Below are 14,646 nucleotides of genomic sequence, written 5' to 3'. Positions count from 1 at the left end.
GCAGGGACAGGAGCCCAGGCAGAGGATTCGGGCCAGTCACTTGCTGTCAGAATCGATCTTAAGCAGATTTTACTTCATTTCTTATTTTTTAAAGTTTTTTTTAAAATAAAAGTAATACTTACATGAAGTGAAAATTCAAATGTTACGAAAGGACTTAGAATGGAAATATGTTTCTCCCTCACCCGCAACATCCAGTCTCTCTTCCCAGATGTTGACCACTGCTCCCGTCTCTTGCCGGGAGGGAAAGGAAGGCCAGGCTGGAGCAGGTGGAGGGCTTGGAGGCATGCGTTTCCTTCCAGAGAGTTCATGCCTTTACAAGCAAACGCGTCTGTGTTGATGCGTCGCTGCGTTACCTTTCTATTGCCGCATAATAATATTACCACAAACGTGGCTGCTTTAAGAGGCACGCGTTTACTGTCCCACAGTTTCTGGGGGTCAGGAGTCTGGGCACGGTTTAGGTGGGCCCTCTACTTAGAGTCTCACAAGGCTGCCATCCAGGAGTCGGCCAGGGCTGCAGTCTCATGTGAGGCTCGGTTGGGGAAGGGTCACAGTCAAGCTCCTGTGAGCATTCAGTTTCCTGTGGACTGTTGGACTGAGAGCCTCAGGTCCTCGCTGGCCGTTGGCAGGAGGCCGCCCTCAGTTCCTTCCTCCTCAAGGCCAGCAAGGGTGGGAGAGTCTCCCAGCAAGTTGGAATTACAGTCTTACCTGATGTCATCACATGCACGTAGTCCCTACGCACCCGTCCCCTTTGCCATATTCCATCGGTTAGGAACAAGTTGCAGGGCCCGCCCACACTCAAGAAGAGGGGGTCAAAGAAGGTGGGGTCACGGGGGCCATCTCAGAGTCTGTCTGCCACCATGTCTATGCCTTCTCTCTCTCTTATTTTTTAAAATAAAAGGCAGCAGACAACACATACTAATCTTCTTCCTGCCTTCTCCACCTCACAGCAGGCCCTGGGAGCCCCCTCCCGTCAGGGCTAGGCTGGTGGGGCCGAGACTCTAGGCCACTGAGTTCGGGCTTGACTGTGGAGGCTGCAGAGAACCAGGAAGGATAGAGAGGGACGTGGTGACCCTATTTGTGCTTCAGAAAGGACGCTCGTGCTCCCTGCATGCCAGGCCCCCTAAGTGCTTACCTATATCAGCCCATTTAATCCTCACGAGCACTCTGGGAGGTAGACACTCTTCTTATTGCCATTTTGTAGAAGAGGACATCGAGGTGCAAAAAGGTTGTGTCACTTACCTAAGGTCACACAGCCAGAAAGCGACAGTCGGGACTCTTACTTCATTTTACAAGTGAGAGAAACAAAATCCAGGAAGGTCGAGCAGCTTGCTCAAGTCATGTCACATGGCTAATCAGTGGGGGAGCCAGGGTGAAGTCTGATCCCCTGACCCATCTTGCTCGACTGGTCACAGTTGTGGGGGTGGCACCGTAGGCCTGAGCTGAAGGAATACCCACGTACCCAGGCTGGTGGCTCTTAAACACTGCGGGGTCAGCTCAGGATAGCAGCCAGGGCAGGAGCTGGTACTGCCTCCTTCAGAGCTGGTGCACTGATGCCTCCCTTTCCTCTCCCAGTTCAAAATCTACAACGTGACCTACATGGACCCCACCCTCCGCGTCGCAGCCAGCACCCTGAAGTCCAGGGCTACGTATAGCGCACGGGTGAAGGCCAGGGCTCAGAACTACAACAGCACCTGGAGTGAGTGGAGCCCCAGCGCCACGTGGCATAACTGTGAGTATCTGTCGGTTCGACACTCTCCTCCCCATTTTTACTCTGGCCAGACACTTCCCCAGGCTGAGCATCTGGCTTTCCATCTCATAGGATGCCTCTGACTGCAAGTAGCAGAATTACCAGCTGACGTGATGTAGTGGTCAGGGAAGGTAGGCTAGGCTGCAGGAACAAATAAGCCCACAAGTTCCCTGGCTTAGTGCTGTGGGAGTGTATTTCTTGCTCACATGATGGTCCAGCGTGAATGTTGGTGGTTTGAGTGGTTTCCTCTGTCTGCAGTCTTGGGCGCTGGGGCTCAGTCCATCATGTGGCTCCATTTTTTTGTATCGTGGACCCTCTTTGGCAGTCTGGTGAAGCCTGTGGACCCCTATCTCAAAATAATATTCTTAAACACATAGAATAAAATACATAGGATTACAAGGGAAACTAATTTTATTGAAATGTGGTTATAAAAATGTTTTTAAATATATTTCTTATTTCTTAACACTACAAACAAGATCTGGTGGTAGCTGTCATAAATGCTGTCATTTTAAAGTAGATGCGCACACTCGCTCTCTCGTGATACTGCAGCTGTAATGTGATATGAGGACAGCTGTGATTTCTGTTGGGGGCTGAGGGACTGATGCTATTACTCCCTTCATTCCTAATGGGAGAAAATGCTGGGTGTCAGAGGTTAGTGAAAATAAAGATGTTATTTCTTTCCCGTCCAATTTCCCAGCCCCCTGAACTCTATCTGCAGCCTTGCTGGAAGTCTGTGGACCCCGAGTTAAGATTTCTGCTCTGGGCACTGCCATCATCTGCATCCAGGCAGCAGAAGGGGGAAGGAGAGCAGGGAGACCAAACCTGCTTCTTAAAAGCCTCAGCCCAGAAGTGACGCATGTCACTTCCTCTCAGGTTCTGTTGGTGAAATTGGTCACGTGGCTACATGTAGCTGCAAGGGATTCTGGGAAATGTAGTCCCTCACTTGGTAGCTGCACCCCCCCCCCCAGTAACTCTTTACAGATCTATCACACATGGCTTTTGCAATAAAAATATTGTTATGTCACATAAAATGAAGTCTTACAAGCGGACCTTCCCAGGTTTATGTAGCAGCTGAGTGATGTCACCCAGAGGCTTGTCTTTTTGCCTCTGTCACCTTTAGCATGGTGGCATTTTATGCTTAGACTTGTCACCTCCTGGTCCCACGTTGGCTGCTGCACACACCCTCTTGCCCTAGGGCCTAAAGGAAATGAAAGACTCCCACAAGGGGGTGCACCTCTTGCATCTTTCTCTTTTATCAGGAAGTAAAAATCTTTCTGGAAGTTTCCCTAGCAGACTTCCCCTTGCATCTCATTGGCCAGGACTGTCCCATGGCCTCTTCCCAACTGCAAGGGAAGCTGGGAACTCGAATGTCTGGAGAGGGGAATAGGATAATCCTGTGTGTCCCAAACCTCGGCGTGGGCATCTTGCTGCCTGCCAAGAAGAAGAGGCAATGGCTGGGTGGGGCGGCTGCCCAGTTGTCATCTGAACAGTGGGGAGGAGGTGGGGCTGTTGTGAGCAGTCAGTGGGAGAAGGACTCTTCTGAGTGCTGGGCATGGTGGTGGTTGGCAGTGACGATGACCCGCCACACGTGCCTCTCAACATTGCTCTTTTGTCCCGTGGATATCTCTTGACCCGTCTGTCTCCCGTCTGGGCTGGGAGCCCACAGGTGGGATCTACGCTGTGTCTGTGTCTCCAGTGCCCAGCACAGGGCCCGGTGCACCGCACAGCGAGTGCTGGGGAGAGTTTTGTCCAACTGATGTGGTTCAACCTTTGACCCAGGGAAAGGAAGGGAAATAGCCTGCATGGAACAGATATGGTGTGCTAGACATGCACTCGTTTCCAAGTATTTACTGATCTCCTACTCTGTGCCTGGGCCTGGGCCAGACACTGGGGAATCAGCAGTGACCCAGACGAAAACCCCTCCTCCAACCTTCCAGGGCAGGAGACAGAAAGTAAAACAAGTAAACGAAAAAATCAGCGAGTTCGAGATCCAGCTGACAGTAAGTGTGGAGAGGAAATGAAGCAGGGTCAGGGGGTGGAGTGATGGGAGGGGCAGCAGGAGAGGGGGCTTGGGGAACACTTCTTGGAGCAGGTGACAGGGAGGCGAATGAGGAGAAGGAGCCAGCTGTGCGAAGGTGAGAACAGCAGATGCTTGCAGATGCACAGGCACTGTTCTGGGTGCAGTATCTATTAGATCACGTCATCCTCACAGCAACCCTAGGAGATAACCCTGCTGTACAGAGAGGGTGAGGGACTCGTCCTGGGTCACTAGCAAGGATATGACAGTCAGGCTTTGAACTCAGATAGTCCAGCTCCAAGGTCACTGCGCTTGACCTCTATGCTTCAGGAAAGAGGGAGAAGCAAGTTCCAGATCCTGAGGTGGCACCAACTTTGGGAGAACAGGGGACAACAAGGCCAGTGTGGCGAGGGCTCCGTGTGCAAGAAGCAGAGTAAGAGGGGGTGAGGCAAGACCATGCAGGGTCTCGGAAGGCACTCCCCTGAGGCCTCGGTCCCCAGCTCTGGGAATTGGAGCCCAGGCTGTACCCAGCGCAGCGCAGGCTCACGGCTCCCTCCACTTGCAGACTACGAGCAGCCCTTGGAGCAGCGCCTCCCGCTTGGTGTCAGCATCTCCTGCGTTGTCATCCTGGCCATCTGCCTGTCCTGCTATTTCAGCATCATCAAGTGAGTCCTTGGTTCGGCACGGGATGCCCCCCGAGCTAGCCCTTCTTGCGTGCGGAGTGGGCGGGGGATCTCCCTCTGCTCTGTCAGCTTGCGGTCCTTTTGTTCAGCAAGAAATATGTATTGAGCAGCTGCTGCACACAAGGCACTGAGGCAACAGCTGAGAACAAGACTGACCTGGACCCCGTGCTCCTCACGGGGAGACAGAGATGCCAGGTCAACAAATAACATGACTGTTTTCCATGCTGATCCGGGCGCTCAAGGAGATATACCAGGGCAAAGGGGAGCTGTGTTCCGGGGGGCTAATTTGGATCGAGAGTCCAGGCAGGCCCCTCTGAGGAGGTGATATTTGAGCTGTGACCTCCCTAAGAGGATGAGCTGTCCAGGGGAAGGACTGGGAAAGGACCTTCCTTTAGTGGAAGGGAGATGGATCACCTTGGGTGTGCAGGGTACGGTCCAGACACTTGGGGGCATGTGGCTATAGACAGAGGAATTCTAGACTCCTGCCCTGATGGAGTCAGGAGTCCTGGGTTCGGATCCTGGCCTTGGAGCTCAGCAGCTGTGTGACTGACAAGCTGCTGGGCCTCTGTCAGCCTCGGCACCCTCCTTTGCAGGCTGAGAGTAACAGGGAGAACATATTTCGTCAGTCCTGAGAGTCCTGGATCACAGTGGGTGGGGGTAGAAGGAGCCTTGTTTCCAGTGAGTTCGAGCTCTTGGATCATGGGACCTCAGAGCCTCAGACCTCCTGACTGCAATGGGACTAGCTCTGCATGTGAGGATTAGCAATGGCTGAGGACTGACGTGGGTGAGGCTCCCGCCTTGGCAGGGCACACAGTAGGTGTGGGGGAATGCGAGTTGCCCTCTTGCATCTTGTCACCGATGCCTCTGAGCGACCCTTCTCTGAGCCTCGGTTTCCCCCTCGCCTGTCCATCCTTGCTGTTCCTTGAATGCGCCAAGCAGGTTCTTCTCTCCAAGCCTTTGCTCTTGCTGTGCCCCTGCCTGAAAAGCCCTTTCCCCAGGCATTGCGTGGCTCCTCCTCCACCTTCAGTTGCCATTCAGAAGTCACCTTCTCCAAGAGGCCTTCCTGGATCACATTCTCCATTCCTCTCTTTTCCCTAACCTTCTTTATTTTTGCTCATGACTCTTATTGCCGTGAACGAGTGACGTCATATAACCGTTTCTGTATCTGCTGTCCGTCTCTCTCTCCTAGAAGGTCAGGTCTGCGAGGGCAGGGGTTTTTGTCTGTCTCTTCACTGTTGTGTCCCCGAGGCCTGGCACAGTGAATGGTCCATCGTAGGTGCTCAGTAGATGCGTGCTGACTGAGTGGAGTGGGTGGAGGCCCCTCCAGGGGTGACCCGAGAGCCTTCTCTCCCAGTGCTGACACTCTGTGGCTCCAGGCAGAGCCAGGCAGAGAGACGGAAGCGGTTTCCTCCTGGGTTCCATCAGCCTCTCAGTCCATCCTGGGCCCCTCCCTGGCACTGTCCCCTCGGCTGCCCCAGAGAGGGGGTTGTTGATGGGGAAACGCAGTATTCTCTCTGCAGCTTGAGCCTCTCCTGATTCCCTGGGCCTTGTTCCCACTGAGGACAGAGGTGGCCATGGTAGGGGCTCCTTTCTGGGCAGCTGGATTGCAACCCTGAGTCTTCTGCCTGCCGGCCGTCACCTGCCCTCTCTGAGCCTCAGTCCCCTCATCTGTAGGATGGGGTGAGAATGAGACATCCAGAGACCAATCGACATAGTCCCTGACCCCTAATAAGTGTTGGCGACCATGATCATTTTTATGGGAGGAGCATCAACTGGCCAATGATTGGAGACCAACCCCTTTTCCTTTTCTTTTTCAGGATTAAGAAAGAATGGTGGGACCAGATTCCCAACCCAGCGCACAGCCCCCTCGTGGCTATCGTCCTCCAGGATTCTCAGGTAGGAGAGCAGCTTGGTTAGGGTGCTTGGGAATGCACGTTTCAGGAAACACGATTCAGAACGTCTAGGAGGTTCAGGACGTTTCTGGCATTTGAAAGCGCACCTGAGGGGTCAGGAGGGTTTCAGGGCGGTTGACTCAGCAGCTTAATGCCTGGAGGCCTCCCCTCCCCCTCTTCCACTTCCGTGGCTATTCTCTCAGCCTGGGGCTCCTCTGGGGCTGGCGTCTTGGTTTTTTCCCTCCCTTGGGGGGAGTTGACCCCTCAGGTCATCTCCGTCTCATCTCGTAGAGGGGTGCCTGGACCAGGACGGGAGGCCAACAGGAGAGGGAGAGGGCCAGACTTCCTGTGTCTTCTTCTTGAGAGCAGGAAACTGCCCCGAAGCACCAGCCAACCTCGCCTCACTCTCGTTGGCCTCAATTGCGTCACATGCCTTATCTGACCTGGAGGGCGTGGCAATACCTTGAGAACAGCCAAGTGGCCACCCCTGAGCTAGGGCTGGCCGTGCGGGGTTTGCCAGAGTAGGACCAGAGCTCTCTAGGAACGAGGGAAGGGGAAACAGGCCCTGTCCGGAACAGACGGGCCGAGTGTCCTCCATTCTCCAGGGACCCTGTGGCAGGCTGGAGTCTGGTGATGCTGGCTTTGAACCCTGGGTCTGCCACTTGCCTCCAGTGTGGTCTGGAACATTTGCTTCGCTTCTCTCAGCCTCAGTTTCCCGTGTGGGTTAGAGGAGTGTTTACCCAGCAGGGCTGACGCTGGGATTCATTGAGACAGCACGCGTGAGGTGTATGTCACAGGGTCCTGCTCGTAGCAGACACTGTGTATGCATCAGTTAGCTTTGCTGTGTGACAAATCACCCTGAAATTTAGAGAGTTAAGACAGTGACTGTTTATTTAGCTCTTGCTTTGCAGGTCGGTAGACTGGGCTCAGTGCAGTGGCGGGTGGAGGGGTCCTGGCCTGGGCCGGGCAGACCTTGGCTGGGCCTGTCCCCAGGGGCCTCACTCACAGGTCTGGCAGTTAGCTGACTCTCACCTGGGGCGGTGGAGATGTCTGTCATCCTCCAGCTGGCTGGCCCAGTTGGCACAGTGTCACTTCCACCACGTTCTGTTGGTCAAAGCAAGTCACACAGCCAGGCCAGACTGAAGGGGTGGCAGGAGCGTCAGAGTACTGTGGTCATTTCTGCCGTTGGCCACAGCAAGCTAGTACTTGGGCAGTCTCATTTGTTTCCGCGACACCGAGGCCCAGAGAGCTGAAGTGGCCCGATTGGACCTCAGACCTGGTAATGTCAAGGCTTGCAGTCTTTCTGTAGCAAACACTTCCCGAGTGTTGCTGTACGCCAGGCTGCGCTGGAAGGCCGTTCCACTGTTACATTGGCTGTCTCTGTGTTTTAGGTGTCACTGTGGGGGAAGCAGTCCCGAGGCCAGGAGCCAGCCAAGTGCCCGTACGTACATGAACTTAGGTCATAGCCTACGTGGGTTTGGGAGGTGATGGAGCTGGAGCCGCGGGCCCCATCCTGAGAGTGGAGTCACTCACCCACCTCCATGGCTGCCTTCTCGTTCTTGATGTTCTGCACTTGTCCTGTGACACTGGGCTTTGACGGGTGGCCAGAGGACGGGTGGTCTGGGTAGATGGGCTGCTGGCTGAGCCCCCTGCATTTCACTCGGGGGTCAGGCATAAGCTGAACCCCCTTGGGAGTTCCCAATGTAGTAGTAAAGATAGACTGATAGATTGTTGGCTGTAAAGTCAGGAGGCACGTCTGCAATAGATAGACATCAGTCCAGGGTGATTCCAAGCTGGGCTTTGAAGGACGAATAGGAGTTGTTTAAGTGGGGAAGCTGAACCCTGACCAAACTTTTCCTTGCTTTTGCAGACGCTGGAAGACTTGTCTTACCAAGCTCCTGCCCTGTTTACTGGAGCATGGCCTGCAAAAGGAGGAGGATTCCTCCAAGATTGTCAGAAATGGGCCTTTCCAGAGTCCTGGAAAATCAGCATGGCACACTGTGGAGGTCAACCACCCGATCCTCCGGCCAGAGATCATCAGCGTGGTGCCGTGTGTGGAGCTGTGTGAGGCCCAGGTGGAGAGCGAGGAGGAGGAAGTGGAGGAAGATAGAGGGAGCTTCTGCCCGTCGCCTGAGAGCAGCGGGAGCGGCTTCCAGGAAGGCAGGGAGGGCGTCGCGGCCCGGCTGACAGAGAGCCTGTTCCTGGGCCTCCTCGGGGCTGAGAATGGGGGCTTGGGGGAGTCATGCCTTCTTCCCCCTTTAGGAAGTGCTCAGATGCCCTGGGCCAGGATCTCAAGTGCAGGGCCCCAGGAGGCAGCGTCCCAGGGTGAGGAGCAGCCTCTCAATCCAGAGTCAAATCCTCTGGCCACTCTGACCCAGAGCCCAGGCAGCCTGGCTTTCACAGAGGCGCCTGCTGTGGTTGCAGACAACCCCGCCTACCGCAGCTTCAGCAACTCCCTGAGCCAGCCCCGAGGTCCTGGAGAGCTTGACTCAGACCCACAGCTGGCCGAACACCTGGGCCAAGTGGACCCCAGCATCCACTCCGCCCCCCAGCCCTCTGAACCACCCACTGCACTCCAGCCTGAACCAGAAACCTGGGAGCAGATGCTCCGCCAGAGTGTCCTCCAGCAGGGGGCAGTCGCAGCCCCCGCCTCGGCCCCCACTGGCGGCTACCGGGAGTTTGTGCAGGCGGTGAAGCAGGGTGGCGGGGCGGCGGGCTCCGGCCCTTCTGGAGAGGCTGGGTACAAGGCCTTCTCCAGCCTGCTCGCTGGCAGTGCCATCTGCCCAGGGCAATCTGGGGTTGAGGCCAGCAGCGGGGAGGGGGGCTACAGGCCCTATGAGAGCCCCGACCCTGGGGCCCCTGCCCCGGTCCCCGTCCCCCTGTTCACCTTTGGACTGGATGTGGAGCCACCTCACAGCCCTCAGAACTCCCTCCTGCCAGGCGGCTCCCCAGAGCGCCCTGGCCCAGAGCCGACGGTGAAGGGAGAGGACCCACGGAAGCCCCTGCTTTCCGCACAGCAGGCCACAGACTCCCTCAGGGACGACCTGGGCAGCGGCATTGTCTACTCGGCCCTCACCTGCCACCTTTGTGGCCACCTGAAGCAGTGTCACGGCCAGGAGGAGCATGGCGAGGCCCACACTGTGGCCAGCCCCTGCTGTGGCTGCTGTTGTGGGGACAGGTCCTCGCCCCCAGTGAGCCCCGTGAGGGCCCTGGACCCCCCGCCAGGTGGGGTTCCCCTGGAGGCGGGCCTCTCTCTTGCCTCCCTGGGATCCTTGGGGCTCTCTGAGGAGCGCAAACCCTCCCTCTTCTTCCAGCCTGCTCCCGGCAATGCTCAGAGCTCGAGCCAGACCCCTCTCACGGTGGCCATGCTCTCCACAGGGCCCACATGCACGAGCGCTTCCTAGGGGCGTGCCCTCTGGTTGCTGTGGTCCACAGGTGAGGACCGGGTCTTCGAAATGCCTCCCCCCACATTTTGGGGCAGCCAGGCTGGCAGACTTCTGAAAGACTCAGAGAACCCTGGTAGGAAGCTGTGAGGTTGTCCAACCTGGGGCTACAGAGACTGGACCCCCTTGCTCCCAGCCGTGGCCCGAGCTCCCCCCATCCGGGATTGGAGCCTGCAGGGCAGCCATGCCCACGGCAGACACCTGCGGGCATCGGGAGGTCCCTGGGCAGCTCAGCTTGTGAACGAGCCGTTGGCCGCTTCGTTGGTGCACAGCTTCTCCAGCATGCTGTCCCTGTCACGCCTGCCCAAGGCTTGTTTTGTCCACCTAATCTCTCTGTTACCCGAGTCTGACCCAGTCCTGGGTTAGCTGCCGCCATCTCACTGGATTGGATGCTGAGCCTAGAAACTGATCAAGCTCATGGGGGAATGACTTAGGAGGCCCCAGGAAATTGACGGGAAGTCGGGGTCCAGGAGGGTAGGATTTGCCTAGAGAGGCCCGTTCCTTCAACAGAGCTTCATCTGGCTGGCACCAGAGGCAGGATTGCACCTGTGGTGGGTGCTTAGCCAAGTCGGGGTCACAGAGAAGGACATGAGAAATTGTGATTAGCCGGTAGTGACAGTTTGCTGTCAGGTCCCCCCACAACTGTAGGCCTGGGCCTCCTCTTAGGCATGGGATCCCCAGAGTGGACCTGCCCAGCTACCCTGGGGCCAGTTTGTGCCCCCATGGAGACCGTTGCTGGCAGCCATAGAGACCAGAGGGAGTGGGTCACGGCCCATGACCCAGCACGTTTTGCCTGCACGTGGCTCAGACCTTGGGTCGAGTAACGCTTGTTTGTGTGTATCTCAAAGATTATTTTATCTCCTGGTATTTGTGTTTGCTGAGGACGGTGGAATGGGGGGGTCTGGAGTCTTGTATGAATAAAGATTCTCTCCTTTTTCCCCCCATTTATTAAATAAACACGCTGCCGGGCAGTGTTGTGAACACCTCATCTCTGTTAACTCATGGATCCTCCCGCCCAGGGAGCCTGGGCCCACGAGGTTAAGGGACTTTCTGTCTCTATTTGGGTCCCCCCAAGACGGATTCAAGTGCAGTTAGATGATTCGGCAGGTGATCCCAGGAAACCAGGCTTGGGAAGAGGGGAAGTGAGGACGGGAGGGCGGGAGGCAATAAAGAATGTGCGCAGCGACGCCTCACCCCACTGGGAGCCTCAGGAACCATGCACAGCGCATGCCTGGAGGTGCCCCTGCACAGGATGGGGGCGGCGCGAGGGTGCTTGGCCCCCAGCACCTGTCTGTCTGGTGGTGGGCTGCTTCCAGGGCGTTAATTCCCCAGCACTTCCAGCTGCTCCGGGAAATAAGTCCTCAGGCTAGGAGTCGATGTTTGAGCAGCCTTCGGCACATCGATGAGATGCAGACGGCACCGGCAGCAGCTGCTACACTTTGCCAAGGTCACACAGCTAGTTTGTGGCAGGCCTGCAGCTGAACTCAGGAGGTGTCCATTGCCCAGGCTCTCTGCAGGTGAGCCGTGCATGGTATCGTGGCAGATGGCCGGACACAGCGGGCCTGAGACGGGCAGGCAGGGGGCCTGAAGGCCCTATATCTGTGATCCCCCTGGTCTCTGAGTAGCTTCCCTGACTGCCACACTTGGAAAATGAGGGGCATGGTCGTTGGAGGTTTCTTCCTTCTCTAGCATTCTGCACAATGCACTAGAAGTGATGGGGAGCTCACTACCTCACATGCAGCCTGATCTTTCTTAGAAGTGCCTCCTTTGTGTTGAGCCCAAATCTATCCCATTAGCTCCTGGAGGCACCCCCTCCACACGATTTTCAGATGGGGAAACTTAGTGCTAGAGAGGAACAGGGCCTTGCCCAAGGTCCCACAGCGAATGGCAGGGTCTGAGCTAGCCCTCTGGACTTTTGCCTTCAAGAGCTCTTTATAGTAAAACATAATTTGAAATAAAAATGACTGTTTAGGGCCAAGCAATATGCTAAGTACTATAAATCCCTCATGTCACAGCCCTGGCAGTCAGCTTCAATTATTATTCCCAATTTTACGGACGAGGAAGCAAGCCCAGAGAGGTTGACATTTAGCTTAGGACCACACAGCTAGGGAGTCCTGGAGCCAGGATTTGAACCCAGGTCTCCCAGCCAGCATGATATGCCATCTCATGTGCAGCACAGCACCTACCTGAAAGTCAGCTCTAACCCACTTTGCCGGAGCATCGTCTCAGAAAATCAAATTTTAAAATTCAGCAGAGAAAATACGTTTGTGAGCGCGGTGGAGAGGTGGTTGGGTTGGAAGTCCAACACAGAATTGAGGCCGGCCTCCTTCTTGCCCCAGGACCTTAGGAGACAGAGACCCTAGTTGTCAGCTGAGGCTCACGTGACAGAACTGGCTGGGCTTCGGGAAGCCAGAATGGAGCAGTACAGAGGGACACCTCCCAGCCCCTCCCTGGATTTAAACCCACGCTCCCGGGTTCAGGGATGCCGGAGAAAAGCCATTGTTCCTGCTTCCCCAAACCCCTTCTCCACCTTAACACAGGGAAGGAGGAAGCAGAGAGGCCGAAAAGCCGAGAGAGCACAGCCACCAATATTCACCGAGCACGGAGCACCGGCTGTGTGTGCCAGGCACTGTGTGGGTGTGAGGACCCTGAGGGAGATAGGGCCCTGCCCTCCTGGAGCTCAGTCCAGCGGGGGAGACAGACAGCAACCAGACAAAAGGAAAAGCTGCCAACACCGAAGGGTGCTATGAAGACAACAGGGGTCTGAGGTGGGGGTGCTAACAGGGAGGTCTTTGCGGAGGTGACGGCTGAGCCCTCAGTGACTGGAAGAGGCCATGGTGGACTGGAGAAAGAACATTCTGGGCAGAGCATGGAGCATTTGCAAAGGCCCTGAGGCATGAGGAGTTTGGCACCTTCACAGTTCAGAAACATCCGTGAGCCAGGGACAGCGGTGGGTGACCAGGTCAGGCGGGATGCAGGCTGGCGCGAGGAATTTACATTCTGGCCTAAATGCACATTAGTCCCACCCACTGAGAAACATGGTCTGACAGAAACCAGTGTGTCTTCAGTCTCCCCACTCCCCAGACCTAAACCATCCACAAGCAGGAGGCAAGGCGGGGGAGTGGAGCCACTGGCAGTGCTCCTCCCGTGGGACTCCCACGGTGCGCACGCGGAGGACTAAGGTCCCTCCTGACAGGAGCCACTGGGGTGCTGAGGTCCTCGGTGCTGATATTCTCTCAGGAGTGAAGGCTGCCACAGGGATTCACACAACAGAATGGCTGGCTGCCAGGGCCTCTCGGAATCTCCTTGACAAAGGACTTTTAAAAATCCCCTTAAAATCTGGTCCTTGGCCTCCCACTAGTCGCCGAATTAGGCCAGAAGCCCCAAGGCTCTTTGGGGCATGAAGTCCCAGGCCCCTTATCTGCTGTCCCCTTTATCCTGCCTGTGCCTTATCTCACTTGCAAACCAGGAAGGATAATAAAATCTGCATCCTAGGGCCGTCCTGAAGATAGTGGCTGTTACCATCGTCTTCATCATCTCTTGGGTTTCTTCCAAACTGGCTGGGTCACAGGTGACAAAAGTGAAAACGTACAAAGAGCTTAGACATTTAGAATTTGCAGCCACAGCCGCTGCTCTGGGCTTCCTCCGAACCTCCCCAGGAAGGCTCTGCGGGCTGCTGCTGCCACCGCCGCCCAACCGTGGTAGGGAGCCCCGCGCCTGTGCCTCCCTCAGCTCCCCCGTGCTCTCTGCCTTCTGCCACGTTCTCAAAGCCTGGACCAAAGTTTAATTTTAGACTTACAGGAAGAGAATCAGAAAAAGACGGAGAGAATGTTGGTTCAAAGAACAGTTTCAGGAAGGAATTTTATAGCACGACAAATGAGTGTCTAGAACAGCGCCATCCAACTCCACTACCTGCTGTGATGGAAAGGCCCACTGTGTGGCTAAGGTGACTGAGGAATTGACTTTTAAATTGTATTGACTCAATTAACATTTAAATTTAAATAGCCACATGTGACTGGTAGTTACAGTATTGAACAGCGCACAGCTGGGAGATTCTTTTAGTCCAACGTACGTTTCTCGATTGCCTCAGTGTAGAGGGAGAGGAAAAGACCCCGAAAGATGAAGGAAGAGAGAAGACAAACACACTGCACCAAATGTTTGCCCCAAGAGCCACAGAGGGGCGGGGGTCTGCTGGATCAGGTGGGCCCAACTCAGGCCCGCCTGCGCCCACCGCCAGCTCGAGGTGGGCAGCTGGTGTGGGTGGAGCGAGATGCTGGCACAGGAGTTTCCCAGGACCCCCCGGGGGGCTGGACCAAAGAGCCAAGAGCAGGAGGCCGCCCAAGGTAGCCATGCCAGAGGGGGCTGGACATGGCAGACCCCAGAGACCTACAAAGGCGTTGATTTTGGGGCCACCCACCCCAATCCCGCACACCCCCAGCCTCAGTTTTACAAAGATTTTCCCCAAGAGGCAGGGAGATGGTTGCCTCTGTTTTAGTTGTTTTTTTGCTTATTGCTTTTTTCTGATTACCAATTGACACGTGCCGGCCTTCTTGGATTCAGAGAAAACCTAAAGTTATAAAGAGGAAAGTGAAAGCCACCGGAAATCCCGTCCCCGCCCCAGCACCTGGCACCATGTGGGCAGTCCCAAAATGAATGTTTGTTTTTGAAGATATATCTCGGTTAACATCCTGTCGAATAACCTTTCTGACACTGTTTTCCCACAAAAGTTATTAATTTTAAAAAAAACAACCCAAGAAGTTTTTGAGCGCACCCTGCAATGGAGGCATGAACACGCTGGACCCCACAGCAGCCCTGCGGGAACTTGCCCATGGTGCACCCTGACTCCTGACCACACCTGGCACAC

At 55.6% G+C, this 14,646-nt stretch overlaps 1 protein-coding gene across 7 annotated transcripts in view; it reads left to right on the top strand.

Annotated features, from left to right (window-relative positions):
* Positions 1 to 10,766, top strand: part of IL4R (interleukin 4 receptor) — a 38,079-nt gene extending 27,313 nt beyond the window's left edge. For all 7 annotated transcript variants that reach the window (XM_070484653.1, XM_014837998.3, XM_070484654.1 and 4 more), the window contains 5 exons: positions 1,573 to 1,729; positions 4,330 to 4,429; positions 6,265 to 6,343; positions 7,731 to 7,780; positions 8,210 to 10,766. In XM_070484653.1, coding sequence (XP_070340754.1) covers positions 1,573 to 1,729; positions 4,330 to 4,429; positions 6,265 to 6,343; positions 7,731 to 7,780; positions 8,210 to 9,743 — 1,920 coding nt within the window. In that variant the 3' untranslated portion in view covers positions 9,744 to 10,766. The remainder of the gene's footprint in view (positions 1 to 1,572; positions 1,730 to 4,329; positions 4,430 to 6,264; positions 6,344 to 7,730; positions 7,781 to 8,209) is intronic.
* Positions 10,767 to 14,646: the final 3,880 nt, after the last annotated feature.

Source organism: Equus asinus, chromosome 14, assembly GCF_041296235.1.
Source record: "Equus asinus isolate D_3611 breed Donkey chromosome 14, EquAss-T2T_v2, whole genome shotgun sequence".
Lineage (NCBI taxonomy): Eukaryota > Metazoa > Chordata > Mammalia > Perissodactyla > Equidae > Equus > Equus asinus.
This window is presented reverse-complemented; position numbering and strand designations above follow the sequence as displayed.